The 26,047-nt window shown below is 37.2% G+C and overlaps 1 protein-coding gene across 1 annotated transcript in view; it reads left to right on the forward strand.

Annotated features, from left to right (window-relative positions):
- The window catches only part of PIK3C2G (phosphatidylinositol-4-phosphate 3-kinase catalytic subunit type 2 gamma), a 211,816-nt gene that overhangs the window by 143,382 nt on the left and 42,387 nt on the right, over positions 1-26,047 (forward strand). Inside the window, 6 exon segments of the mRNA XM_035550834.1 lie at positions 11,216-11,372; positions 15,932-16,041; positions 22,797-22,989; positions 23,536-23,657; positions 23,867-23,890; positions 23,892-23,912. Coding sequence (XP_035406727.1) covers positions 11,216-11,372; positions 15,932-16,041; positions 22,797-22,989; positions 23,536-23,657; positions 23,867-23,890; positions 23,892-23,912 — 627 coding nt within the window.

Below are 26,047 nucleotides of genomic sequence, written 5' to 3' on the forward strand. Positions count from 1 at the left end.
TGGTTAAGGGGAACACGTTTTTTCCCCATACAGTGTCTGCACTGTTTTGACCCTGTCCACTTCTGTTCATCCAAGTGCATTGTTCTGCTCAAATGAGTTCCCTGGAACCCAGTTCCCACCTGTTGCCACTCCCAATATCCTTTGTGGATTTTCATTCTGCTGAAGCAAGGCATTGACTGCTTTCCAATCTTTAGGAACAGACACTTTCCTGGAGGAGTTATCATATATTCTTGCTAACAATTATTTGGGCTAGACAACTGATGCCAATGGAATTCCCTGCACTTTGGGAGATTTACTGCAAATGAGTTATTTCAGTGACTTCCTATCATCTTCCTATTTCAGAGGTTTCTTTCTCCCCTTTTCTCTTCCCTTTTTCTCTCAGCTACCCCACAAAGTTTTGTAGAACATGACTCTAGAGACAGGAGGTTTAACGATAAAATAGGAATAAAAGGGAAAAAAAGACTTTATGTTCACTGTCCACTTTGATTATATGGTTTTATTTGTTGTCATTTTCAAAGTATAACTCTTTACAGAGACATAGATTTCCTCTTTCCTGCTACCCTCAGAATCATTTTATTATATTAAATCTCTTCTTCCAAAGCATTCTACATACCTATTTATATTCGGGGGAGCTGTTCTCACACACAGTCTGTATACATCAAACAATTTTAAATTAATCTCTGTTGCTTAGATTTGGTATCTGTTTCAGTTTGTTCTGCATAATAATACCTCTTTGTCCTTCATCCTTAAGCAGAAAGCACACTGATATATTTAATTCATGTACATTTCATACCCTGCCCTAAGAAATTTCAATTTCTTCTTCACTGATTTATTCCTCTATTTTGCATGGCGATATACAAACATCCAACAAACATCTACTACTGTATTTTCCAAATAGCCATCTCATTCTGAAAACACCTGTTAGCTGAATAATTAATTGATATGGGATATAAACCCACTTGTTTTAAAGCATCTTTCATGACTGAAATTTAAAACCTTTTTTTCACTGCTGAGGGTTGGCCAGAACACAAAAAGCAGTTGTCCAACCATCTTTATTAACAAGAGGAATTGCTCCAATCTCCCAATGATTGATTCTCAACTGTTCTGTCAACACGGTAAAAAATTCCTAACAAACATGGAAAATGTGATAGTCTTAGAAAATGGTATAAGGCATCAAAAAGCTGTACCAAACAATTTCAAATACAGCTACTGAACATAAAGTATATAAAGTATTTAAATCCACCTTAAAATTGTTATACAATCTGATTGCTAGTGACTCAGAATACAGGCTACTTCACGTGTGTCTCTCTGGATAAAAGATCCTGACATGAAGCCCTAGAATATAACTGGACACAGTAGTGCTGAACACAGTAGTGGTTTTAAACTAGCCAATATGAGATGCCAGGTTGCATGTATGTTCTTAGAAGAGAGAACATCCTTGAGGGAGGATTTTTTGGGGGGATTCTTCCAAAACATACATGCAGCTGACTGCACATCATATCTGAAATTCTGTGATATATGTGAATAAATTGTGGTCAGACTGCAGAATAACTAGTGATCGCAGTAAAGGCTGGGGAAATAGCATAAAAATAATCAAGAGATGTCTCAAACTAGTTTATGCTCTCCCATCATGAGTCTATTGTCTTGTCACGAGGTAAGGTCCCAAATGAGTCCCCATGGCAATACACAATGCAAATGCTAGGTCTACACTAGGAACTTGTCTAACCTTAGCTGTCAATATTTGTGTTAGCTATACTGTCACTTAGCACAGTAATCCTATGGGAACAGATGTAATCAAATTTCCATTTCAGTAACTTCACTTGGCCCACTGTGAAAGAGATTTTAGTCAAGTGACGTTCCCTTGCACTTTGGACAGGCAAAGGGGCACAAATAAATAGGTTCTGTGGCTCAGTTTACGTGGGGAAACTAGATGTTAACAGAATGATGAATCAGAACCCTTAGCTTAGGCGAGGATTACAGCTTGTTTTCCACCATATCAGTTAAGCATGATTAAATCTCAATGTAAACAATTCAATTACTGAAAGACACAGATAAATCTTCTAGAATAGGCCAGTGCAATGTGTGAAATATTACTTTTACTACTGAGCAAAATAGTGGGTTTGTCCAATACAGTGATTTAACTGGGAAGCTAACATTAAGATTCTGATGATTAAAATTAATAATCATAGCAAAGTGAAATTAAGAAGAAGTAATGTAAGGAACAAATAAGACCATAATGGTTTAAGAACCATCCTCAGTTACCTAAGGAATCTAGGATATCCTTTCTAGTTCGATGTTTCTGTTGCTAAAGAATAGATATCAATATAAAAATGAGATGGGTAAAATTGTAATTGGAGGCAAGATTTCAAATTTACATTTAGAAACTTTTTATACAGTAGATATCTCAAACAGCAGTAGAAATGGCAGGAAATAGAGTTTAAACCTTGTTGTCTGGTATTGATTTGACCTCTGGTCATTTGGGTAAAGACTGTAGGTCAAAAACATTATATGCATGTTTTGAATGTCCAGGCCATACAGTTTACCTGAGCCAAGGATGTTCAATGTGTTTTGGAGCATTTCCATGAAAGTATCAAGGGGATAAGGAAAACACTAAATTCAGGACAGGTTACGTGGGACTTTGTCCAGTTCAATCTTGAAAACCTCACAGGACAGCTTCTCTGGGAAACCTATTTCAATATTTAATTATTCTCATACTGAAGGTGGGTTTTTTGACTGTTTGTTTGGTTTGTGTTTGTGTCTATGTTGCTTTTTTGTTCATTTGTTTGTTTCCCCCTTACTGTCAGTCATAACCTCAGGTGTTCAATTTTTCACCTTTCTTATTCTCGCCTGGCTCCATCTTTTTTGTAACCTCCTATAGGTATTAGAAGATTGCTATTTGGTTTCCTGAAAACCTGTTCTTTCCCTAGGTAAATAAGCCTACCTCCCTCATCCTGTCCTTGTAGGCAAGTGCTTCAGCCCTCCAAACATCTTGGTGGCCCTCTGCTGAATTTACTCCAGTTTAGTGACATCTTTCTTAATTTGGCAAGGTGTGATCTAAAAAGTACTTGGTAAAGGGGGTCTACTGGCTACACCCCCATTAATTCAGACCAAGATGCAGTTAGTCTTCATCATTTCCAAGGATTATACTTGGTCCACCACTACTGGTTCATGCTTAGTGTGCTGCCACCAGGGCCCTGTACCCTTTCCATAATGCTGCTCTCCAAGAGGGCAGGCCCCAATCTGTGTGGTTGCAGGGGCTCTTCCATCCAGGGACAGGGCTCTGTATTTTTCCTTGCTGAATATTGTGAGATTCCTGTTCATCCATTTCTCCAGCCTGAGGCCCTCTGAGTGGCTTTGCCATACTTTAGCTTCACCCCTGGTATGATGCCATCTGCAAAAATGGTGAGGATGCATTCTCTCTTCTCCTTCAGATCGTTGATAAACATACAGAACAGGATAGGACCTAGAGTAAACCCCTGTGGTCTGCTTCTGACTTACAGGCAACAAACCATTAATCGCAATGCTTGGCTGTGTGTACAGCTACCACTGTAATGTTAGAGGTTTTCGCCTCAGGCAAGCTCCTGATGGAGGCTACTGGGGTGATGGTGTTCTTGCTTCAGGAAATGCAAGCTCCTGATGCAGGCTACTGGAAATGTGCACTGGTGGAGGTTCTATGTCACTGAGTAAACCAGTTTCATGTGGGGGGCAGCAGACTGTACAGGGTGAGAGATGATGAAAAGAAAAGTTACCAGATCACATCTGAGACATTGCATGTACCAAAGGAGAGGCAGCATAATCTATGCTTATTGAGTTGGGCGGTGGAGATTCGTGGAAAATAAATACAACTGGGTGCCTCTCTGAAGTTTGCTTATAGTAGCACATACCTCATGAGAAACTAATGGGAGTAATTAGAGGTCTGTGCAGAGTTACAGGGCTACAATCTCACCAAGATCACAGAGACATGGTGGGATAGCTCACATGATTGGGCTGCTGCAACAGATAGATGGAGGCTCTTTCGGAAGGGCACGCCAGGATGGCAAGGGAAAGCAGCTGTTCATGTGAGAGAATGACATCTGCCAGCTCCCTTGACACCATCGGATGTAGGCTACCTGCTACCGTGAAGTGGTATGGGTCAAGTTCTCAGAAGTAATCCCAGACTCAGTCCTCAACCACTGCTGACAGTTTGTCTCCTCTCTGAACTCTGTCAGCACAGACACCAGAGGGGCCTGTTCAGTGAAGACTGAGGCAAAGAAAGCAATGAGCACCTGAGCCTTATCTGTGCTCCCGTGTCAGTAAAACACCATTCAGCAGCAGGCCCACATTTGCTTTTTCATTCTTTTGTTGCTGATACATCAGTAGAAGTTCTGGTTTCCCTTCGTGTCCACTGCCAGTTTTAATTCTAGTTGAGCTTCGGTTTTCCTAACACCATTTCTGCATGCCCCAGCAGAGTTTCAGTATTTATCCGTTGTAGCCAGTCCTTACTTCCACCTCCTATATATGTCCTTTTTGCCTTGAAGCTTAGTCATAAGTTCCCTGTTTAGCCAAGTGAGTCTCCATCTCTCTGCTACTGGAAATAAAAGATATCGAAAATATAATTCAGGGTAAATCCCTCAGGAAAAATACATTCTTTTTTTTTTTTGTGGTTTTGTTTTCTTTGGGGGGGAAACCTATTTAAAATTTGCTAATTCATTTATCTCTTCTATCCCATTCTAAAGCATCATAATTACTCTGGCAATTGAAATTTAGACTGTCATTCTGTTTAGATACGGATGGATATATGTCAGTTTTGGGTGATTTGAGAAATAAGTCTCAGCAAGAATTTTTTTACTCTTTTCAGGAGCAGATACATATCTTTGGAACAGTTTGCAATATTTCTTCAGTAAAATAAACAGAAACCAGAAAAGTTTTCTAAACAAAGCTGAACATAGATTTGCAATACAAGCCAATGATACTGTAAGTGTTAACAACCATCATTGAAGTCAATGGGAAAACTGATGTCAAGTCCAGCAAGGGAAGCATTCATACTTTATAAAAAGCACAGAACTTCCTTAACAACCGTTCATGGAAATTACCAGCCTGCGTTTCAGTGTCAAGATGTAAGAATACACCAAGTAGCATTCCATAAGGTTTGTGATAGGACTGATGTCTTTTGATATTTTCATTAGTAGCTAGTATGATGAGATAGAGAATATGGTTGTTGACTGTTCAGGAGACACCTATTACAAGAGCTTTTGACCATGATGAAATTTGGACTTAGCAGTGTTAGATAGTTTTACAGAAAGGAATCTGAGAGTTGTACTACAGACAAGTTGAATATAAGTTGATGATAGAATATTGAATTGTAAAGCGTGAGATGTGAAGTAATCTTTTTGCTTCATGAAACACTGGTAAAACTTCTGCCGGAATACTTTCAACATTTTACTTTTAGAAAGATGTGGACCCATTACAAGGAGTCCAGACAAAAGTAATTAAAATTATCAGACAATTGGAAAACAAGACATATGAGGAAAGGTTGAAACAATTGTCAACAGAAGATTGAGGAAAGACATGATAACAGTCTGCAAATACAGTAGAGGCTGCTGTAAAGAAGACAGCATCTTCATGTTCCCTTAGGAAAGAACAAGAATTAATAGGATGAAAGTGCAGCAAGGTTAGATTAGGCATTAAGAAAAAAAAATCTGTGAGGGGAGATACTGGAACAGAAATCCGATAGGAAGGATGTAGAAGAGCTCTGTCACTACGTCTTTAAAAACAGGATAAATAAGAATCTCAGAAGTATGATTATGGTTGGTCTTGTCCTGGCATAAGGAGAAAGGTAGAGTATCTCTTGCGGTTGCCCTTCCAGGCGTATCTTTTTATGACTCTATGTATGCTTGCTTAAGATAAATTGTACTGTGCAGTTGTTTACTTTTTCATTCTGTAATATAAGCAGGGGATACATTTGCTCATGTTCTCTTTTTTCTATGTCTGCAAATACATACATATGTATATGTATATCATTACAGTGATTAGGTATCTTCACTTAGCTTGTAGAAATAAGCATTCATTTTCATTTAGTGTGTGTGTGTGTGTTCTTCAGTAAGCTTTCAGCTTTTTCCACAGAGCAAAAGATGTCAGCATTGAAACATTCCCTAAAAGCTTTTCCTATTTTACTGGATACATCTAAGTTCCACATAATCGTGCTGAAACCTATCCATCACTCTTGACTCAGCCTATGTGGTTTTAAAGTAGTCAGGGAATATACAGGGGTTTATGCTACTGAGCAGATGATTTTTAAATTGCAAACATTTCTGTAGTGTTTTTCACACTGTATCTCATATGTCCATATGACAATTTTGACTACATCCAAAAAACTAATCTGTTTCTGTCCCATTGTATTATTGCATGTGCCTTAAACAACACTAACAACACTATTAAGAAGTTTAGATTGGATCAGAGTAAAGTTCAGTTGTTGATTATCTCATATGCTTTTGCTACTTATATAAAATACAGTCAGTGTATCTATCTTGAATGTTCTGTACTGTGAGATTCATAATAGGAAAGACTAAAGCTGTTGTTTATCTTAAAAAAATAGTTAATCAGGTTGCATCTACTATTTCATAACAAAGCCTGATGCTCTTACTGGTCTTCTAAGAATGCAACATATTTCTAGCCTATAGTAAAGTCCTAATAAGTGTTCCCATCAACACAAACTAAGTTTGTTTTTGCATTATGATCTGTTCAGTTGCTTGAGGTTTCCTTTCTTTCCTTTCTCTGATGACATATTATCCAAACATTCTTAATCTCCAGAGGAACTGTAAAACACATTCCAATGAAAATCTTATATCTCTGAAAGCAGTAAACAAGGAAAACAACAACAACAACGACAATAACAACCACCAAAACATAAAACTAAACTTATTTTTCCCTGCATGAGTGCATGACGTGAGTACACTCTTTTGTCACAGCCATAGTAAAGCAAAACTCTCTAATGTAGTTGTGATTTAACCCGGCCGGCAGCTAAACACCACATAGCCGTTCGCTCACCCTCCCCCCTCCCTTTCTGGGATGGGGGAGAGAAATGGGAAAGTGAAGTCTGTGAGTTGAGATAAAGACAGTTTATTAAGACAGGAAAATAATAATAACAATAATAATAATAATAATAATGATAATAGTACTACTAATAATAATGTGTATGAAACAAGTGATGCACAATGCAATTGCTCACCACCCGCTGACCGATGCCCAGCCTATCCCTGAGCAGCCGGCCCCCCACCCCAGCTAGCCACCCCTATATATTGTTCAGCATGACGTCAGATGGTATGGAATACCCCTTTGGCCAGTTTGGGTCAGCTGTCCTGGGTCTGTCCCCTCCCAGCTCCTGCTGCATCCCTAGCCTGCCCACTGGCAGGACAGACCGAGAAGCTGAAAAGTCCTTGGCTTAGTGTAAGCACTGCTCTGCAACAATTTAAACATCAGCATGTTATCAGCGCTCTTCTCATTCTAATCCAAAACATAGCACCCTGCCAGCTACTAAGAGAAAATTAACTCTATCCTAACTGAAACCAGGACAAATGTCCAGGATTGCAATCAGGCTCTGGCATAAATTGGGGTATTGTCTTTTTGACTGATTTCCCATATAGAAAAAAAAAAAAAAAAAGGGCTTATTAATCTCATCTAGGTCTTTAGTGGCAGGGGGGAAAAGAGGAGGAAGAGAGAGAGAGAGAGAGATGTGACAAGATAGATTTAATGATTTTGAGGGGATTGTACACTGTACATCTGTGGTCCACCTCAAGTCACACCAATTGTCTCAATAAGGCTTTTTTTCTAGAAATGGTTGTACTCAAGAAAAAAAAAAAAGGATTTTGGTCTTCTACGGGGATATCATAGTAAAAGTCTTTTCCTTGAAAGTACCTAATCATACTAGTTTTGTTAAACTAAAGCCAGCTACTTCATTAATTACATGGGAAAAAAAATTCTAATAGATACAAATTTTAGGCTATGGCTTATTTTCCCATTGGCTGTAGAACAGAATTATTCGTCCTTGCTCATCCCATGGATTTAAAGTATTATAGGTTTTATCTGTGATCTTGAGTATGTTTGGGGGTATAAAGTTTTTAATGTTTAGATCTTTTTGATAATTTCATTTGAACAAATTATGTAATAGGGTTATGTTCAAATAAGTGATGTCTTTCATAGTTATTAACAAGCTTTTGGACACTTTGCAAATCTTCTCAGTAAATGCCATCTGTAATGCTATCTAAGCTATTGTGCCATAAAGAAGGCTTTGGTTAGAGATGGCTTAAATATGGAAACATAGGTTGTACACCTGGGTGAAGTTCATCTGCACATGTATGTGTGATAAATTAAAAAGCTCATGCAAAACCAAAGCAGTCATTGCTTTTTTTCTTATGCAAGCTAAAACATCCACTATCATTTGCTGATGTAAGTTTTCCCATGCGTGATGGATGGTGATTTACACTTGCCTGTATGTAATTTTTCTGGAGTAATTTTTAGACTATCACCTTCCATATTTTTGTATTGCAGAGGAGTCTGTGAAAACAGCAAAGAACATTTTGCCTATTTACATAGACGTTCAGCCCTGTCAATTGTTTTTTCTTTTTTTTTTCTTTCAGAATCTTTAACCTACTGTTCAATGAGTATCTCTTTCCACTGAAACTTTACTTTTTAATATTATCATGACAAATGACTCTGTTCTTCCTTCTCATGGATCTTGTCTCTTATACTAGGTTGTTTTCATGTTTTTTATTTCAATTGCAAAGTGATCCCTTTCTGAGTGGACAGCTTACTTAGACACAGGCAAGCATGGAGCTTTAGTGTCTGACTCATTGCAGGGGTTACTTGGGGGCGAGGTTCTGATACTACAATACCTTGAGCAAAATCAGGCTTATATGCTTTAGTGGAAAGCAAATTTCTATATCATATTTTGCAGGTTAATAAAGGCGGAGAGCCCTACCGCATTTAAAAAAAAAAAAAAAAAGTCTTCAATAATACTGAGAAATTTAAGAACCTTGTAAAACTGCTTAAAATTATCTCACAAGTAAAAGTAACCTGTAATTAATATAAATACTAACATATCAGTTATGTGTTCAAATGGATCCTTTAGCAACAGCAGTAAGGGAATTGACTAATGTTGCAGTCAATGCACTATGTGGAAGTTGGCCCACAGCCCAATCCAGCAATGTTAAACACGATATTTCTTCCAGTAAAGTAATTTCTGATGTAACTATCTGTTTTAAGCAAGTAGATTAATGTGGGATACTTGGACTAGCTCAGAAAGAGCTATGTCTTCATAGTGTAATTGTGTCTCTTCGTGCAGCTGGACATCAGAAATCAAATATGAGCTTTGAACATAGTACACATTATGGTAAATTTAGAGCAGTAATTTTGGCTTGGGATATTTTAGCCCAAATACCCCACTATGGACAAGAAACTGAGTTTTGTTTTTTAAGCATTCTCAAGGTGCTAGAAAGCTTTCAAATCAGGTTTTAGGTTGGATGTCTACCCACAGATAAGTGAAAATGTTAGCATTGCTTATTTTCTGGGTCAATCTCTTTTACTTATTGGTTTCAATGAATTGACTTCTGTGACCCTAAGTGAACCTAACTAATTAATACTTAACATCTACATTAAATGCCACTGATAGACAGAAGATAAGCTGAAAGATGAATGAATAACAGATGTATCTGGGATGGATCTTGCTCTCTGTAATCAGTAATAGAATCAGTTTTGTAATTCTCTGAGAGCTACAGCACAAAACTACACAATCACTGTGAAAAAGTCTTACTGTAACATAACTGTCACACTGTGAACTCACATCTTGCATGATACAGAAAAATGTGGAAGGAAAGAATAAGAATCAATATTGTGGAGACTTTCATAATTCCTAATACTACCTAACTGAAATGGAATAATATATTAAAAAACTTTTAAAATATATAAAAATAATAATTAAATAAATAAATAAAAAAAGACCTGGGCTGATTTGAGATGAATGATGCCTGTAGGGTGTCTGTTTTCAAAGTTATCTTCAATGTAAACAACAAAAGTAATATTCCAGAAATAAGAAAGGGAAGGTCATTTAACATTTCATGTAACTGAGACTCCCATCTGCAGCCTAGAATCTCATGGCAACTGGACTTTCTTCAGTAAAACAAAACAAACATTTTTTGTAGGAAAATGATGAAATTTCCAATTCTTCTTTGTCTTGTTTATGAATGAATCAGCAAGCAGAGTAGGCTCTGCCCACATTTGAGGTTTTAGCAAGAAACAGACATTCTCAACTTTGTTTCTGCATTAGTTTCCCAAAAGTATTTGGTTTACTCAAGTTTATTTTGATTTAAGGGTTAACCAACTGTGTGTATTTCCATGGGATATAGCCCTCTCATCTGTGTACATGCATCTGTATACACAGTTGTGATGAGAAAATTGCTGCAGTAGTTTTGTCTGTGCTAAGATGCAGTATATCTGTCTTTTCTAAAACTATCAGATGATAGGATTGTTAGCAGAAGCCTGGCTAATTTGTTTTTTACTTCAATAGCATGCCATAGTCACAAACATTGCTAGTGATAAGAAAAAAGGCAAGACATGGTTTCAGATTCTGTACCTCATTTACTCCAGTGTGAATACAGAGTAACTGTACAGAGAACAAGAGAATGTATTTGGGTTTATTCTGTCGTAACTCAAGTTAGAAACATCCCTTCAGAATGGTGTATATTTAATGATCACATCATATGTTATATATTTTTGTTGTTGCTTTTGGATTGTGTGGTTGCAGTTTTTTTCTTTAATTCACGTCTCACCTAGTAGGGAGTTGATAGTTATATCCCATCCTGTTTAAGAACAACTTTTAAATATTTCAATACTATGAGTGAACATGTTTCCAGATTCACTTTCAGGCAGAAGTCAAGAAATTAAAGCAATGAGAATTTAAAAAGAAAAGTAAAGAAAAGCCAGAGGAAAATAAGTAAGCCCCAAACTTTTTCAGTTGTCTTTCTTACTGGGAAGCTCTTGCTGTGAGATCTGTCTCTGCCCCAATTAGTCAGGGATACCAGATAGACCAATAGACCTGTCCACACTGGAGGAAAGGAGAGATGAAATAATGAGGAAGCTAATACTGGAAAAACAAATATGAATAATGAGTCACAAATATTAACCGTCTTGTATGATTAGCTATTTTAAATGAAATTTCTCACGTAGTTGTTTTCTTTTCAAGGGACCGAGCTCCTTTCATCTTCACATCAGAGATGGAGTATTTCATCACAGAAGGTGGAAAAAACCCACAGCGTTTTCAAGAGTTTGTGGAGCTTTGTTGTCGAGCTTATAATATAGTCAGGAAACACAGCCAGTTACTCTTGAACCTGCTGGAGATGGTAAGAAACTTGAAGATGAAACCAAAAATCAATTTCCTCTGGTGTTCTCTTCCCTTTTAACACTTCTCTACTGCCTCCTGTAGCACTATGATTTGAAGAGGTATCAAGCTGTACTTCAGAAAATGTTAGTGCTGGCACTTCCTGTGCAAAGAAAATATGCAATTTCGTGTACTAATTTCTAAGAAAAGAAAAGCTAAGCTGCCACTTAATTTTTGTTTGTTTGTTTTTTATAAAATAGCTGAAAGCTGTAAAAGAACCTGGGTGCAAGGTCTACATTCAGGAATTTTCACTCAGTCATTTTTCAAGGTTTTCAAGCAATCATTGACCAACCTCATTTATGGTTACAGCAAGCCAAAGAAAACTAAATGTTTCACACACTGACTGATGTAAAAGTATGTAGCAACACTGCAGCTACCAGTGATGCCATTGGAGTGGGTTTTTTGCACAGTTCCACACTCCCTTTTTAGGATGGCAAATAAAGGAGCATGACCTATATTAAGACAGATTTTAATATCCTTTTGTATAGAATTCTAAGATCTTTAGGTGTTTTTTATCCCTTCAGTATTCATGCTGATTCACGTGCTGTGGCAGATTCCATAAGTTCTTTATGGAATCTTTTAAGTACTTGTGCATGAAACCTTAATAATTTTCCCCTCTCACGGGTAGAATGAGAATATTAAATTAACTAATATTTGTTTATATGCTTGGTTAGACTATTAATCCAAAACTTATGTCCAGGGCCCAACGCAAAGCCTAGATAATGTTTGTGCATGAAAATTCTATATGAAGTTATAACCAGAATTCCTGCTGAAGCTGGGGTACAGCCAAAATGTTACTCCATAAACACAGCTCTATTGTCTCCAGCTTCTGCAGTGGTGGAGGGGGGGAGGGGGGCGGGGGAAGAAACAGCAAGAATTTCCTTGTCCTGCCTCTGTCTTGTCCATGGATTCTCATGCAGTGGTACATTGTGTGATTACCCAATATAGAGCAGGAAGAATTGCCCAAATCTCAACCCTGCTTCTGCCCAAACACATAGTAACCATAGTGGCTGGAAGCAGTGCAAAATGCCGTTCTGGGAAATACTATCTAAGTTAAAGTTAAAGTTAAAGTTAAAGTTAGAGTCTCTGGAAAGCTCAAGAGCACCCATGCCCCCTCATCCACAGCAGTTATCTCTGCATTTCTGGACAGGTTGCCTAAAAGTGCATGCTGCAAATATAGCTACATCTCCTGTTCACCCCCTGGTCCTCAGTGCAGTCAGTCCCTTCTTCTGCAATCAGCAGAGATACTGATGTTAGATTACTCTGAGATAATATATAGAGAGAGTGTTAGGAAAATGTTCCCAGCAGGAACTCTGAAATACCTATCTATCTCTGCCTGGATATAGGTCAGGTTTGTCTATATTCAGGCATACTGCCTTTTCTTTTGTTTCTGCTGTTCTTTGAGTGCTGAGCTAAAATTCAGGATACAAATATGTTTCAGCATTGGTCAATGAGCTGCAGTTCAGTCAATTGTGTTGCATTTCATAATTGAAAAATAACTGGCAGTGTACTCACGCCTCATTGATGAGCACTTGATGTCAAAGGATATTAAACAAACTAGATGAGTTGTGCATGCCTTGTTTTTGCCAATGATGTTTGGAAAGCTGAGTCTGGTTCTGTACTTGAAATGGAGTGTTGGTTGGAAGAAGGTATCAAAATGGTTTAGTTCTGAAACTATTTTAGTTAAGAAAACTAAATAGACTGTGAAGTCGTACTTTGAATTCATTTCTACGCAAAATATCAGATGTTATCAGGAAGGGACAAGACAAACTAACCACTGCCTATGTGTATCAATGACAGCCTAAGATATCTCTCAATATCTGGAAATCTGCATCATTTAGCTCTCCTTCCTCTGCCACATTCTGTTTTATAAGACACTGTTTGTAAAGCATGGTTAAAAAATCCAAACAATAAGGCCATTTCCAAAAAGTACAGCTTGACAAGAGCTGTAAACAGTGCTCTGAATGGTCAGTAACTGTTAGTGGTTTCTAGCAAAGTATTTTCATGATTTTTTTTCCCAGTATGGGACTTAATGCTTTTTCATAGTGGTGAGCAGCATGTTTCTAGAACTGTTCCAACATTTTCTGCTGGGAGTAAGAAATAATCCATGAAGTTTGCATCACTTTGAAAAGCAGAAACATCTGTGGGAGACCCAAGAGTCTGCTGACAGTGTCCAGCTGTATAAATGCCTGTAGTTCATTAGATTTGTTCTCGTTAAAGAATTGATGTGAGCTATTAAACAAAGGCTGATAGGAGGACACAAACACCTTTTGACTAGTTTAAAAAAGTGCAGAATACGTTACTGTTATAAAGATTTTTCAAGTAGAAAATAATTAAAAAGTGCTTAGAGGTGACACTAGACAGCAAGTAATTGATGCACTTGCGTGTGGTGTGACAAGAAACAGGTAAGACCTGAGACTGTTGTCCCCAGACAAGTCATCTCACCTTCCTACAGCTCAGAAACACCAGCGAAACATTCCCATTTTGGAGGTCTGTGCATGAAAACCTGACGCCAAGTCTATTCATTTTTACATGTATTGGTGGGCTGAGCTTCATACACCAGCTCTGAATCCAGGCCCAAGGAGAGCATAAGCAGTTCCACTCAGCAAGTAAGAAGGCCTGAGATGATTAAGTGTGGTAGGTCAAGACATACGTGTGGTCAAACAAGGGGGTATAAATCCAGATGCTTAAACTTACGCATCTAGTATTTGAGTTTCCCTAGGCAACCTGTAGTTGTTTCCTGAACAGTTGTTCCATCTCTTGTCCAGTTAGCATCTAGAAACACTAGCCACATTTTTAGAAGCCTCCTCCATGAGGGGAAACAAGATAGATATGCTATATGAAGCAAGAGGGATGAAGCAGTGTAATAACCCTCTAGGACCTCTTGCAGCCAGCAAAACAGTGTGTAGGTACCACCCAGGTGAAGACATTTTTGGGGTTGACAAATGACTTTCCCCCTTCTGCAGTTCAGGGATCCTAAAAAATCCCATTCTGCACTCACACTATGGATCATTCAGATTATGTTCAGATCTGTCATTGTTCTATTTTCTAATGAAGGGCAAGAAGCTTAATTTGTCTGTGAAACAACTCTTTTAATTTTAAAAGGGGACAGGAGTTGTTACCTTTCTTATAAATGTATTGGAGATGTAAATAGCAGTGTGTATCCCTAAGTGCTGAAGGTTGTTATTGTCCGAGCTCTCAACTCACCAAGTTTCACTCAATCAGGAAAACAAGCTACTTACATTCTCCTCATTGAGCTTTCTGTCTTTCTGCTCCTTGCTAGCCAGAACTCTGTGAGACAGCAATCTAAAGGTCAAGTGGTAGTATTGATTTGGCCTTATATGAAGCAGGATTTTCCTCATAATGCCAAAAAGAAAACATAAAAAATATTGAAACTTGATGTAAAAATATTGAGAAGGTTTGAAGGAATAAGGAAAATGACACCCTCCCCTCATCCCTTTTCCCTTTCCTCTATTTATCCCTCAACCAAACCTTAAAATAAAATCAGTGTTTCCTTTTTTTCTTTGCCATTATCTGCAAAACTCAGCGGGATGTTCTATCTGCAGTAGACATAAATGTCAATGAAGAATGCACAGCAGTGACTGCAAATTCACATACGTTTCCTTCTGAGAAATGTGAAGGAGTGATTTTTTTTCTCCATTACACACAAAACCGCTCTCAAATTACTGTGATCATTGAGAAAAATCAGTATGTTTTGAAGTGAATCAAAAAGATTTTTGTTGTGACATTTTACATTGCCTGGAGAGAGATGTATGGTCAACTGGACGCACTTAGTTGTCTACACTGCTCATCGTGCTGTAACTTTGCAAGGGAAATAGTTGTATTATTTGTCTTTTTAACCTAACCTTGCCAACTAACTAGACCAGCTCCATCCCTCATGCAAGGGGAATGATATGTTTCTTTCAGAGGGCAGTTCCGAGTGGCCAAGTCAGGGCTCCTGCTGTGAGTCAAAATCTAAAGGGATCTTTCTCCTCCATTGACTGTAAAGGGAATGACTCTATGATCCCTTTGCAGGAGGAGTCCAGAGCAGTGCTGGTGGAAGCCGCAGTTACAGATGAGAAGGTGATGTTGCACTAAATCGGATTAGGGCTTGGCTTTCATTGTCAGCGTAACAGAAATATGGTTACTATTGTTCAGGTGGCTACATTTTCGCAGCATCCTGTTGTCTTCCCATTATCACCATTAGAAGGCTATGAAGGAAGATTAGCAATGCATATATTGAGATTGTGACATCGGAATGGAAAATAAATAGTTCAAATAGACTGGTGATTTTCACCAGTTTCTCTTTCTGGTACCTCAGTGTGAAGGTTTACAGTGCAATATGTTCACGTTAGTATTCCAGGCATTGCTCTAGCACCAGAACAACTTTACAGATCAGAAAAACTTTGTGTTTTAGAAAAAGACCTTTTTGTGTAAATCCTTCCTTTTCTCAGTTGGCCCCATTTAATTTTATTTTATTTTTAGTAGTACAAGGAAGTAATGATGTTTCTTTACTTAAAGATGCTGCATGCAGGATTGCCTGAGCTGAAGAGCATTCAGGATTTGAAGTATGTCTATGATAAGCTCCGTCCTCAGGACTCAGACCTCCAGGCTACAAGCTACTTTACAAGGTAAAGACAGAATATAAGCCAGAAAGTTTGTCACCTTCAGGCATAAAGAAAAGCTGTCTTTTTTTTTTTTTAAGTACATTTTTTTCTCTTATGTTAAGGGGTTGTAATCAGTGAAATTACACAAAAGGATAATTCATCCTCACATGTTTACTTTAAAAAATCCACTCATTATGCATCTTATAACCAACCTTCTCAAGTTTCTCGAAGATACACAGTTGTGCACTTGTACACATGTAGGAAGACACTTATTCAGTGCCTACTGGTTTTATTCAGTTGGAATGGTAAAACCACTATGGCTTATTTATAGCCAGCTTACCTCTGCGTTTAGATCTACTAACTCCATGCAACAGGATTTGGACTGCAGACATTTTGAATGAATGTTTGAATGTTCTTCCAAGAAACAAAAACAACAAAATCTGAATAATGTTTGCAGTGGGTTTTGTAAAATCTTCCCATAAAAAGGTTTGAATTGTTAACTGTCTGAATGAGGACTTAGAATTCTTGCATTATATTCCCTTTTCTGATCTTCTTACTACCTTTTGCGTTGTTTCAGGCAAGTTACTCTGCCTCTGTTAGCCATAGTTTCTCCACCTGCAAAATGGTAATGATTCTTCCTTTTAAGCACTTAATGGATGTATAACAGAACAGAATTGTATGTGAGTATAGGTATATTTAATGCTTTATTTGTATGAGAATAATCACATGTTTTACTTGTTTGTGATAATAACTGGGAATTATTGATGAGGAGTTGCAGATGACCTATTAAAAATCAGTTGGAAGCCTGCAGTTGTGATCTTTTGGGACAGGCCTCTGTAGTACATATATTTCCAACTGTTAATTTGATGATGCTCTATATTGAGTCAATGGAAACTGAATGGATTTGGAAACTCACTTTCTCATTCTAGGCACAGTATGAGAAAATCTCTCCCTGTCAGAACCTGTCCTGTGCAACACCATCATTTGCAAAGGACAGTCTGAATTCACAGCATGCTGGACACTGCATACACATGCACAGCAAGTCACACCCTTCTGACCTCTTCTTCTTGTGCATGTGCAGGGCACATCCAGTTCACAGTCTTTCCAAACTCAAAGCCCTAAAGGACACTTCCATAAGGCAGCATAATTCTCTGCACCGCGCAAACTGCCTTGAGGCAAGAGCAATTGTTCCATCACTTTGCACACAGCAGAGCACTGAGGTTTCTCTCCTTTAACTCTTGTTTTCTCATATGCTTTCCCTATTGCCCCTTAACAAGATTGGTTTATTTTAAAATTTAATTACAGCTTCACATGTACTGTCAACTCCTACCTTATCCTTTCCTTTAAAATTTTACATATTCCCAAATTACAGACTTACATTTCCACTTCAAATAGGAAACATGCAGCTTCCAATTAAAATGTAAAAGTCTTGAATCTGTATTAGTTTGGGTGGATGTGTTTGTTTCTCATGGGTAGAAAAGCCATTTCACTTAATTAGAGAAAAAAAGACTAGGTTATACATAACAAGTAAGGAAATGTGAGTCTTCAGAGCGAAAATTGAATTAGTGTCATGCAAAGCTCAGAGCCAGTGCCTAGCACTCTTCTGGAGGTTAAAAGCATTAGTATGCTTTTCAGTTGGGTAGGAATAAGGTTATGGTTAGGGTTAAATTCAATGCAGTCTTGCTTAGACAGAAGATAAAGGATGAGGGCAGCATTCAGGACAAGAGCTCCATACTCTTTCTTGGAAGTGGGTGAGGTGGTTATGGAGTTTTGAGGCTGAGGAAAGTGCAGGACTTCAGAGTGGGAGTTGACCCTCAAGTCCTGCTTACCAATAAAAGTAACACCATGCTGCAGATCTGTGCAGTGCTGTGGCCTCAGATCTTATCTGAAACTGTATTTTCTGCTATAATGCTTTTAGTGAACTCTAGGGCTATTGTTCTAATTTCCTTTGAATTTGTTATTGGTCATAGAGATCATTATATCATGTAGAAAACTCAGATATTGCTAGGTTGCACATTTTCTTCTTTAATACCCTTAGTGTATGTTTGTATCATATATGCTCGTTTGTAAGTACAAGGTGTCTTTTCATCAGCTCATGAATTCTATAGATCTCATTTTACTTCATGTTGTTCGTGTTTTGTTTTGTTTTTGTGGGTTTTTTTAATTCTAATTTGTATTCATGTTTGAACATAATTTGTGTTAATTCAAAGCATGTATTAGCTAACACTTCTACATGTTTAAACATAGGCAGAATGCCAATTTTCATGTCTAGTAGTATTTTAACTTCTGAAAAATGTTTCCAGGCAGTCTTTGGTATGGCTTGATACCTAGATCTATTCAGGACTTACCATCAATATAAGCATTTTCTGACCTGCTCCTAGGAATGTTAATATTTTGAGATTTTTGTGAGCTTTGCATTACCTATGTTGTCCTTATTCCCATCCTTCAGAAAAATTCCTCCCTAATTCCTTTTTGTACAGAAAGCACAGGTGAGAAAAAAATCAAATCCCACACTTCTCGTGGTCTCTCCATACTTTTCAGGTTGTCCTTAGAAAGCAAGTGAAATTGAAAGTTCTGTTTATTAGCATAACTTCCAGTAGCCTTCAAATCCTTTGAAATTCATAGCTGCATTCTCTCCACAATTACTTCTGTAAACATTTTATTGTTTTGAAAAAGTTCATTTCTAGATAAGAAATGTGGTCATTGGAATGTTAAAAGCTGCCAAGAGTTATTTGTTGTTCTAAATGCAAGGTATTTATTGTGATCTTTAAGTTTCAATCATATAATGTATCTGCTGAAAAGAAAAAAAAAGAAAAAAAAACTTCTGCTAGTGGACATAGGAGAAGAATATTTCTGTATTTCTGTAGAAATAGGTTGCTTTTAGCAATTGTCTGAGTTTGATTTGAGCAATAGTACTGATATTGCCTCCACTGTCACTTAAAAACAGCATAAAATGATGAATGATGCCACGAATATTCTTGGCAAAACAATGTTAATTTTTTCTTTGCCCTTCACCTTTTTAGCCAACGGGATAATCATACCAGAGTTTGGACTTTAACGTCCAAATCCTTTTTCGGGATTCTAAAGTATTCTGTGTTTTACCGAATTCTTTTTCTCTCATTTTTGAATTAAGACATGTTCAGTAATCTGTGGTCTCATTTGTGTATTGTTCTCTTCTCATATTGGGTCAGTTCACTATTATGAGCTGATGAGCAGCAGTGCTGAAGCTCACAAATTGTAGCCTTCTGGAAGGTCACACTCTCAGATCATGAATAAACAGTGCACCGATTGAGAGTTAAACAAGAGTTTCTGTGTTTGCTTGTCATTTCTGTGCACCTAGTGCCAAATGAAACATTGTTGTCTCTCCAGCATCTGCCCTGAACTCAGTTTGATCCTTGAAACTCAATTTGATCCTTTTCCCTCCCTCCTTTCCTCATTCCCTCACAACTCAGTTATAACAAGGAAAAAAGAAAGCCATCCTACTTCTGAATATAAATTTCCTCTTTGGTTTTCTGCAGATATCTTCAAATGTCAGCATGGTGTCGACTGCTGCCTGACATTTTTAATATGCCTGTAAAGTGATACGTATTTAAAATTATTTTTAAGGTATTAAAGTTAGCCTAGTGCAATGGATGGAGTTGATTTCAATTGATTGTAGTATACAATCTAACTCACTTATAGAAACTCATGATTAAGAGAGGCACTGTGGATCTGGCAATTACCAGCGAAGCACCATTGCATATCTTCAGTTGCTTGATTGAGGGGTGCTGCTTAGGTCAGCTGCCATCTTTACTTTTTTATCATTTATTAGGTACCTGCCATTGCCTAGGTCAAACGTATCCACTCCAAACCACAAATGCCAACAGCTGCGAAACTGGACAATTCACAGTAACTTGTTTCAAAACATGACACTAATCTTAAAATGATCGTACAACCCCTGTTTCTGAGGTGACTGCAGATATTCCAGCAAGAAATCTTCCAAACAGCTGAAAAAACAGTGATAGCTGGTGACTTCTAATGGGACATAGACAAAACTACTATACTAAACTCTCTTTCAGCTGCACTCAAGTAGTTTGTAAAGGTCTTGGTAAACCTGCATCAAATGAACAGATGCAAATGAAATGTTGCTGCCAGCAAATTTTGTTTTAGAAATATTATGATTCACAGTGATATCATTGTGAGGACAGAGCCAGCTATAGGCACAGCAAAAGTGGTAGTGATCTAGGGAGCAAGAGGATCTCAGTAAATGATAACCATTCTTAACAAATTCTTCACCAGTGGCTAAACTTAATGGGGCTGAAGAGAAGAGAAAGCGTTTGAGAGAGTTCAGGGAGAAGGTTCTAGTACAGATTCTTAGGATGAATTTAAAAAATGCTGGCAGAAAGGGGAATCAGATTGCCACAATGTGGTAAACTGGGTCAGTGATGTAATATACACCAAAAATAAAACACAAAATTTAAAAAGATGATACATGAGTTTGATGTACATCACTGTTCCATACATAGTTAGGAAGCTTTGGGAAGCTGTGGAATAGAGAGTTTCCTTAAGCCTGTTCACCCTTGAAAGAAAATTCAGAGAATTTTAACTGTAGTTGTTCTACCTTGCTGTGAAGACACACTCTGAGATGTCATCAGAATAACAAAGAGGCCTTTTAAACTCATTCTTAATGACAGGACATACTGATTGCTTAATGCTTTCTATTATAACAGAAAGGACCACATACAGAGAAAACAGAGTATATAGAGAGGGCAAAAACTATATATAATTCTGGCTTTATTTTATTTTAAATGTTTACCTTTAAACACTGACAAGTGATGCAGCATTAACAAAAGCCTCTGTTTCAGTTTAGAGAAGGCATATGATTAGCAATCTAAGTGTTAAAAGCATTTTAGAAGCTTAATGGATCCATGGAAAAAACTACAAACTATTAAAATACTGAATTGTTTAAATAGTAGTATTCCAATATCAGCTGCTCTGTGATAGTGATGGTGTCTGAATTAATACTAATTTATAAGCAGAGACCTGTGTTATGTGAATTAAAATGCACTGTATTTAGTTGCAAAGTGAACATGCCTCTTACAGTAACATTGCAAATTCCCTAATCGCTTTGCTATAATATGGCCAATGTACAGATTCTATAACCTAAATCATGTCTCAGTGATTTATCAAGTGTTTAAACTAAACATTAAATTTAGCACGTAAGAGTTAAAAAAGAAATGTTCACCTCAGATGTGGCCTAACTAATCAGTGATTTTGTACTATTTTGAAATTAGATTTATTTTCTTGTTTTCAATTTGAGTGTTAATTTGTGTCATTTATTAAATAGTCTGTATGTATTTGTTTCTGAAGAATGTAATTAATAATTAAGATAATGAACTAAATCAATTCAGAAATACCTCTCATGCTATTACATTAAGAAAAACATATACATCTCGTTTCCTTAGTTTAGTATGCCTAATTGGTGTATGATGAGTTCACATGGTATTTTGAATGAGATCTCAGGTTGGGGGAGCAAGCTGGGGAGCTAGCTGCAGGTAGAATATTCTTTTTGGTATGGTGCCATCTGTAAAGCTACAGTCTTTAGCCAGATTGTCTGAGATCATGAAAATTAGGCTAATGTGATGAATTGAGTTGATTTCAATTGATTGTAGTATGCAACCCAGCCCACACAGAGAAACATGTGAATAAGAATTTAATTTTAAATGACAGATGAAGCATTTGCTCAGCTTCAAAGAGGCAATGATGAAGGTGGTTAAGGGTATTGTCAATTCCAGTAAGCCAGTTAGATATAGTCCAAAATGGGGAGTGGAGGTAACACCAGACAATTTGGTAGAAGTTTGCTACTATATGGCCTGAAACTAATAGGATGTTGTTCTGTAACATAAAACCCATCCAGAATGTCTTCAGAGAGCTGTAGAACTAAGCGTGGGAATAGAAAAAAAAATAGTAACACATTTTAAATAGATTTTATCCAGCAATTGAATTCAGAAGGGCAAGTGTTTTCTAATAAGCACTGCATATTGCTCTTCAAAGACCAGTGATTATCTTGCAGTGTTATTTCTCAAGTCCAGTTCACTTTGATGTTAAAACAAGTTTGCACTACATATCTGCATGTATATCTAGTAATTTTTCTTTCCTTTGTGTCTTTTCTGATGAAAGATCTCAAAACTAGGAAATCAGTAGTATGTTCTGGTTCCTCTCACACAGGGATGAGATGGGAGGAGATAGGAGAAGAGAAAAAAAAAATAATAAATATATACACCTTAAGCTGTTCCACAAAGATTGGGCTTCTAAGAATTGTGTAGGGTATTTAACAAGACACACACAACTAAATTAAAAATTGGATGCAAGAGATGTTTAGCCTTGTGCAAACATATGTGAGATTAATGTCCATGTGAGATTAATGTAATGAAAATGCAAAGACAATCTTCTGTCCCTTTTGAAGTGAGCACATGTTGTTCTAACCTGGAATTCCTCAACACACACATGGAAATGTTCTGGCTGTCTCTCGTCTGATAGGCCAGTTGTATCCAGATTATGAAGAATAACTACCCCAAGGTCAGTCATGAGAAGCTACAGCAAGAGTGGTCCTCAAAGCAGTGGGGCTCGAGGGATGAAAATGTATTGCTGCAAATAGTGGTCAGTGGTGTGCATATGGTACATATTCATGTGAGGTAGGTTTTAGGTATGGGGTTTTTTTGGTTCTTGTATCTGTGAAACCAAGAATCAAGAAATGGGATCCAGATACATAAATAGCACCTCTTCTGTTTGTTTTTCAGGAAAATAAAGGAAAGTTTGGAGTGTTTTCCTGTTAAGCTCAATAACTTGATCCACACACTTGCACAGATGTCAGTGACAGGCTCTGCAAAGCCTCCAGCTCCAGAGACTGTCCCTCAGGAATGGATGATGCTGAACACAGAGAAGTCAATTGCAAGAGCCACCATTTTGGGGTTCAACAAAAAGTCTGACTCTGTACGTGTCGTCTTTTTCACTTGATCTTCAATGACTCTTTTGTGAGCTTATATACTCCTCCTCCTCTTTTATATAAGGTGTGCTTTTGCCACATTGAAAGGATCACAGCAGTGCCAATGAGGTAGCAGAGAGAAAGAATACCAGGCAGACGGCTATTAGCAGGGAGCCATTAAGGAGAAAAGTTCCTGCCCTGTAGTGAAAAATAAATCAAGAGCTAATTAAAGCATCCAGGAGGAAAGCATGGCACAAAATTAGGAAGCCTTATAGAAATTGGAGACTGTTACATGATGCTCTAATGGTGCATTATTAGTTTTTACGCACTACAGTGATCTTTCAGTGTTTGAGTTTTATGCTATCCAGGCAAGTTCCTCCTGTGTAGCAAAGACTATAAATTACTAACTGAATTCTGTGGCACTTGGCACTACATTAAAGAAAGGTTTTCTTTGTAAAAATCACCCTATATTTTCACTTGTACTTTTTTTTTTTTTTTTTAATTTTCCTCTCTGATCATTTCTCTTTTCTGCCTCTCCTTTTTCCCCAATACAGCTATATCTAGTCCAGGTGGTGCAAACCTGCAATGTGGTCACTTTTGTGGAGAAATCATTTGACCAGTTCTCAAAACTTCACAGCCATCTCCAGAAGCAGTTTCCATCAGAGGCACTGCCAGAGTAAGGCAGCATATTAGTGAATGTTAAATGGTTCTCTCTGTGCACAGATAAAAATGTGAGAAAATGTATGGCAGACATATTTTTAGAAACACAAAGGCAATGAGACATATTCTATCAACCTTTCTGTTCAGCCTAGAAGAAACTGAATCATAGACCATTGTGACAGTCCAACTTTTATATATTTTATTCGTCCCTTATAATGGGAATAGAAGGGGGGAACAGTTTGGGCCTGACAGATATTTCTGAAATCAAAGGGTAAATGATGTTGACTTCATTAAAGGCATGATAGAGACTTTAATTGTTTTTATTTTCTGCATGATGCTGGTCAAAACATTGTGCAAAATCAGTATATTAAAGCAATGTAGGAATGTTCACACTGTCTCCCAACAGAAACAAGATGATCTCTGATACTGACAGGCACGATCAACTTTTTACAAAAAGATGCACATACTCCTCAGCTGAGAAATACTCAATAACCTTCCTTGCTCTCCCAGTCCCTTAAAACAATACTTTATGCCTTGCATCACTCAATAATAATAGTTTCATAAGTCTTGAAAAATAATCCATCATTAGTTGCAATAATTCTGAATATTCCTTTTTATTGATGTACATGTTCATTCCTGCTTTGAATATTCTGAAGCGTACATCTTCATAGCTTCATATTTCTGTCTTACATGAAACAGCTTTACTTTATATAATAATTTTCCATGGTTTTGGTAATATAAGTGGTGTAATGTATTCTACAAATATCATATGCTTTATATTTTATACGCTATTGAGAACAAACTCCTAAACAGTCATACTGGCTTACCTAATACAAGCACCTCTTCAAGCTCAATCAACGATAAAGCGAAAAGCTGACCATAAAGATAAACACTTTACCTGAACCAAGATGAGATTCCAGTGATACACTCAAAAGATAGAAAGGTCTTTGATGTTTGACCTGAGATAAATAGCTGTAATCAACGTGATCTTGACTTACAAAATAAATTCAATGCATTTCAGCCTAATTTGGTATTTCCTTGAGTTTGTGAGATTTATTCAGTTAAATGGCTTTGATTGGTTAATTCTAGAGAATCTTTCCCATAACTGAGGGAGTTTGGTTCCAGTTTGACTCATTATGACTATCCGCATGAGCTTGTTGCAACAGTTGGTCAGAATTGGAATTTCACTGAACACCTAAAGTGCTTGAATCATGGTCTTGATTTGGAGCATTTTGCATGCAAACTATTAGTTTGCAGAATAAATTATTCAAGTAGCTGTTTATGACTTGTTTGGTTTGTTTTGGTTCCTTTCTTTTTTCTTTTTTTTTTTTTTTCAGTGAAGACATCCCCTTGAAGGAAAATATATTCCTTTCTAGAAGTGCACAGACCTCAGAAATCCTGTAGTGAATTTCAAAAACCGCACTAGCTATTTTTCACTAAATCTACCTTTATTAAAATCACTTATAATATTTTTTAATGCAAATGAGAGTTCCAGGACTCACGGAAGGTTAATCTACATATACTGAGGGTTTCTAAGAGCTTCAGAACTTTACTGCCAAAATTCTGTCCCAGCAGTAACCTGTCACTCTATGATCTTTCCCCAAGACTGTGTTAAAGTCATTCATTTTATGATGTTTCTTTATATGAATGTTCATATGCTAACATCTTGATTTTTTTTTTATAATTTTGATGTAGCTTTGTCATTTGGAGGCTTCTAGTACAGCCCAGAGAGTAAAAACTAAGCTATTTCTATATATGAAGTTCTCATTGGAACCGCTATACCATATCAGACCATTAGTCTGTGTGATGCAGGCCCCTAGCACTGGCCAATACCAGAAGCATCAAAGGAAGGCAAAAACCTTGCTTCATATTGTTGTCACAAGAAACTAAAGGCAGAAGCTCAGAGTTCTCAGCATGTAAAATTTTGCTATTGCATGTAAACTTTCATCCCATATTTATAATTCAAAGCACAGCTTCCCCAAACAAGCCCTTGCACTCTGGCATCTTCTCTCTTATTTGGTTTTAGACAAAGTATTAACTGTGGTTGGTTTGTTGGTTTGTTGTTGTTTTTAGTTGTTGTTGTTTGTTGTTGTGTTTGGTTTTGTTGGTTTGTTGGTTTGTTTGTTTGTTTTTTAACCAAAAGTCTTTTCACTCAAAAAACCGTTTAAATGACATAGTTTATACATGGAAATGTTCTTCAAACTAATTGGTAGGAAATGGGATCTGGTACCCAGGATGTCTGTAAATGGCCCAGCTTTTTATTTTTCTGAACTCTTTAAACTAGATGTAAAGCTCAAAATCATCTTGGAAGCTTAACCTTTTCTAACACAAGCATGTTCACAAGTGCAAAGTCCATTTCAGCCACAGGCACAATTCAGCAAAAGCATGAAGTCACTTTAAAGAACT

Source organism: Cygnus atratus, chromosome 1 (assembly GCF_013377495.2).
Source record: "Cygnus atratus isolate AKBS03 ecotype Queensland, Australia chromosome 1, CAtr_DNAZoo_HiC_assembly, whole genome shotgun sequence".
Lineage (NCBI taxonomy): Eukaryota > Metazoa > Chordata > Aves > Anseriformes > Anatidae > Cygnus > Cygnus atratus.